Source organism: Fundulus heteroclitus, chromosome 3, assembly GCF_011125445.2.
Source record: "Fundulus heteroclitus isolate FHET01 chromosome 3, MU-UCD_Fhet_4.1, whole genome shotgun sequence".
NCBI classification, from domain to species: domain Eukaryota; kingdom Metazoa; phylum Chordata; class Actinopteri; order Cyprinodontiformes; family Fundulidae; genus Fundulus; species Fundulus heteroclitus.
The window spans coordinates 46,060,940-46,065,176 of record NC_046363.1 but is presented as its reverse complement, the minus strand read 5'-3'; the positions used below and the strand labels follow the sequence as shown (position 1 = coordinate 46,065,176).

The 4,237-nt window shown below is 42.6% G+C and overlaps 1 protein-coding gene across 1 annotated transcript; it reads left to right on the top strand.

The window, feature by feature from the left end:
* Nucleotides 1-754: 754 nt before the first annotated feature.
* Nucleotides 755-3,311, top strand: mrps12 (mitochondrial ribosomal protein S12). Its single transcript, XM_012855770.3, has 3 exons — nucleotides 755-933; nucleotides 2,602-2,652; nucleotides 2,863-3,311. Exons 2-3 carry the CDS (start codon nucleotides 2,604-2,606, stop codon nucleotides 3,240-3,242), a joined length of 429 nt encoding a protein of 142 aa, XP_012711224.2. The 5' UTR covers nucleotides 755-933; nucleotides 2,602-2,603; the 3' UTR covers nucleotides 3,243-3,311.
* The last annotated feature ends 926 nt before the right edge of the window (nucleotides 3,312-4,237 follow it).

Here is a 4,237-nt window from a genome sequence, read left to right as displayed (position 1 = left end):
TAGTACTAGAAATTCAACATAGCTTATTTAGATTATACAGAGGTGGCATTGATGTTTGGTTCTGTTGGGTACCAGCACATCAAGGTGTAAAAGGCAATGAAAGGGCAGATAAATTAGCAAAAAGGGCTTTAGATCAGGCAATAACGATTAAAATACCTATTGGCAAAGGGGAAGGGAAATCAATTATTAAGAATAAAGAAATGGAAATATGGCAAAAAAGATGGAATGAAGATAAGAAAGGAAGGAAATTATATAAAATACAGAAGTCAATATTTAGTAGAAATGTTAAGGAGAGAAATAGAAGGGAAGAAATAATAATGAGTAGATTGAGAGTAGGGCACACATATTTAAATGATACTTTATATTTAATAGGGAAGAAAAATAATGATAAATGCGAAAAATGTGGAGAGAAAGAAAATGTAGAACATATACTATTGAACTGTAAAACATATGAACGTGAAAGGGAGAAATTGAGAAGAATAGTTGGAAAGACAGATCAAGAATGGAGTTTGAAAGGAATATTGGGAAATGATGGAAATATAATGGATATTTGTATGATAAGAAAAGCGTTATTTATTTTTCTTCATAACACAAAATTAAAAAATAGAATATGACTGATGTAGAATACAGTTGCTACACACTCGTGTACAGTAGGTGGCGGTATGCACCTCAAAGTTGATTGCGACCCGCCATAATAGAAAAGAAGAAGAAGAAGAAGAAAGTGTCTTGTTTTGTAGAGGAAGCCACCGGAAGCGCTTCTTTGACCTCAGAAGTACATCCGGTCTGCGCTCCAGCGTGACGTCCTTGATTTAAAATATTAAAGAAAATGTTTTTATCGGGCTGCAGTTCTGGATTATAAACTGTGTTCGGTTCGGACGGGTTCTTCAGGATTACCTGACATCGTAGGTGGTTAATTCGGGATAATCTGAGCAGGTTTGTAGCCTTAGAAATAAAAATAACCTACGTTCAGGAAGCTAACTGGGGTTAGCTCCGCCAGACTCCTTTAAGAAAATCAGCTTTTTTAGAGAATCTGACCTAATAAAGTGTTTCAGGATGGTTTTAGAAAAATACTTTAAACGGAATTAAATTATGCATGAGTGGCTTTATATTTCGGCACTTGTGTTTGGCTTTGATCACTAATTCTGGGACATAAATACATGACATCAGATAATTGTTCATTGAGGAGTAATCTAAAGATTTCATCTGTTTGATGTATGATCATCCCATATTAATAATATAAGATCTGGTAAAATTAAAACATTTAGACGGTTCCGATTTTAATCTGATCTGAATAAATATTCCTAGAGGAAGGGAGGCTGGTTCTGGATCACTTCAGCTCTGCTTCTGGCTCGGATTATCCGAACCATGACAGCCTAAAACTGAAATCTTTATACTGTAGTAAATACATATTATAAAATTATATTCTTTTTCTTCAAATTTCTCTGATGTGTGGGACTTTGAAGTATTTATAGAAATCCTTTTTATCTGTTCATCCAGCCTTGAATGTTTGGACGTTTATCACAGGAAGCAATATAAAGTGGCCCACACCGTAAAACAAGCATTAAAAGAGACACTGTGGGCGTTTTATCAGATAAACCAAATGTTTTCCAGCTCATTGTGTCTTTGGGCTTCTCAGAATAATCTGGCCTGACTCCATGTTTTAGCTTTTCTACTGCAGCTGATCCAGGAGGCTCCAGATGCCAAACATCCGTCAGTGAATGTAGACGATTTACAGGCCGGAGCTGCCAGCCAAACCTAAATAACAGTTCAGGAAACGGCAAAGGTTTCCTGACCTACTCCTCCTACCTTTAACAAGTTACCTGCAGCTGTTACCTGACCTGCAGCTGTTACCTGTTACCTGCAGCTGTTACCTGCAGCTCTTACCTGTTACCTGCAGCTGTTACCTGTTACCTGCAGCTGTTACCTGTTACCTGCAGCCGCTGCACAGATCTCTTTGCTGCTTTTTACCTGCTGGTTCTGCACCTTTCAGGCTGTGCAAATAACCATAGTTTGAGTCTGAAAGATTATTTTTAAGAGTTTTTTTCCTGCAAGTATAACTGATTTTGGCTTAAATGAGAGGCAACTGAACTTTCAGTTCATTTTTATGAAAACTTTTTAACGTCTGTCCAGCAGTCTTTGTCAGTTTTGGCAGCTCGTTGCAAACTGATCTGCATCTGACTGAGGACGGACCTCCATGTCCTTAGAAACAGCAGCGCTCCACCTGCAGGTTGATCAGAACTGATGAAGACAAAGGTGTGGAAACGTTTTCAGAAGAACTGAGCAAAGTTTTAGTTTTCCACGAGTTTTCAGGATCAAACCTGTAGCTTATGACTCCAGAGGAAGTTTTTAATGTAAACCAGCCAGTGAACTAGTAAACCAACCAGCTCTCTGATCACAACAGACCGGATCAGTTTTCACGTCTCTGACGCTGACCTCAGCTCCTCCACTCGCAGCACGGACTCGTTCCCAAACACGACGAATAATTAAACTCAGCAGCAGCTCAGCTGATGTAGCGCTGTGGTGTTTGTCCGTCTTTCGTTTCTTCAGCAGCTGTTTTCTGGTTGTGAATTGTGAGATTCATTATCTGCGTCTTTATTTCAGAAATGTCGTCCTTCTGGAGCCTGAGACCAGCGCTGGCCATGCTGATGCAAGGTGAGGTTCTGCACCTCCAGGCCGTCAGTGGAAGTTATCGGCCGAACGCTCTGATCACCCCTGTGACCGTAAAAGGAAACGCTGAAATATTTTCTCTTTGGTTGAATTCCTAAAAAAGAATTAGGAACAAATATTCTGTGATTTCTTCCCCAGCCTGAACACAAACAGCTCCACACTGGTTCTGATCCGTTTAACAACCTGTCTCTGCAGCATCCCGGGTCCCCTCCTGGACGGGCCCCCTCCTCTCCAGAACCATGGCCACTCTCAACCAGATGCACCGGCAGGGGAAGCCCAAAGTCCCCCCTAAGGCTTTGGGCGCCACCTTCGGCCGGCCGCAGCTCAAAGCCGTCATCCTGAAGACGATGATCCGGAAACCCAAGAAGCCCAACTCGGCCAACAGGAAGTGCGCTCGGGTGCGTCTCTCCAACGGGAAGGAGGCGGTGGTGTTCATCCCGGGGGAGGGACACAACCTGCAGGAGCACAACGTGGTTCTGGTGCAGGGAGGACGGACCCAGGACCTTCCTGGAGTCAAGCTGACTGTGGTTAGAGGCAAATATGACTGTGCTCACGTGGTGAAGAAGAAGCAGTAGCCCAGGCGGTATTCTGTTTGATAAATGATGTAATTATGAATAAAAATGATAAAGTAATCTTTATTTTAATAGTGCCTGGTTATCATTAGACCGCCGGTACCAAACCAGAGCGCTTTGCTACGGGTCGGGTCGTTTTTTTGGTTCTCTGCTCTAACCGTCGCTGCAGTTCTGAGTCCCACTGAAACCATGAAGTCAGAAGATGTCGGTCACTATCGTCTTTAACCGGTACCGGTACCAAGTCCGACGACCCTAAGGTGCTACGGTCAGCATTCACACCCTGACGGCTAGCGTTAGCGTTAGCTTACCTCCACATGTCCTCCAGCTCTGATGCCGCTTGGTTCTCTCTGCTGTACACATTCAGGGCGCTTTCTGAAAACTAAACCCAGCTCTAATTCAGGAGCCCGTCTTAAGACATTCAATAACACAAAAACCACACAGCTACATGGATATGAACGCACTTATTAGGGCTGCAGCCTGTAGTTTAGGAGCTCATGGAGGAACCACCCACCTGGAAGCCCTCCAGGTCAGAAGAATCACCTGAGAAAGACCTCTGGAGACTTGAGCCCATTGTAGTCGCCAGGATTCAATTCAATTTTATAGCGCCAGTTCATGAAACAGGTCATCTCAAGGCACTTTACAAAGTCAAATTCAATCAGATTATACAGATTGGTCAAAAGGTTTCCTCTCTAGGGTGATACGTTTATTTTAATCACTTAACTTATAAAGAGAAAGACCAAACAGACACAGGGAGAGAGCTTATATCAGTACACCAGGGTGTCTCTGCTCAACACTGAAGGTACTTCCCCTTGCAGGCTTCTTTTATTTAGATTCATCAGGAAACGGTTACACTGATAGAAGATTCTGCGTTTGAGATAAGAGACAAACAACTCTTTATCTGGGCTTCCTTTCCACTGTCTTCTAATCATAATCAGTCAAACTGGTCTGGCTAGTAGTTACCTCCTCTCCCCAAGGGTCAAATCAGCACATTTTATTTC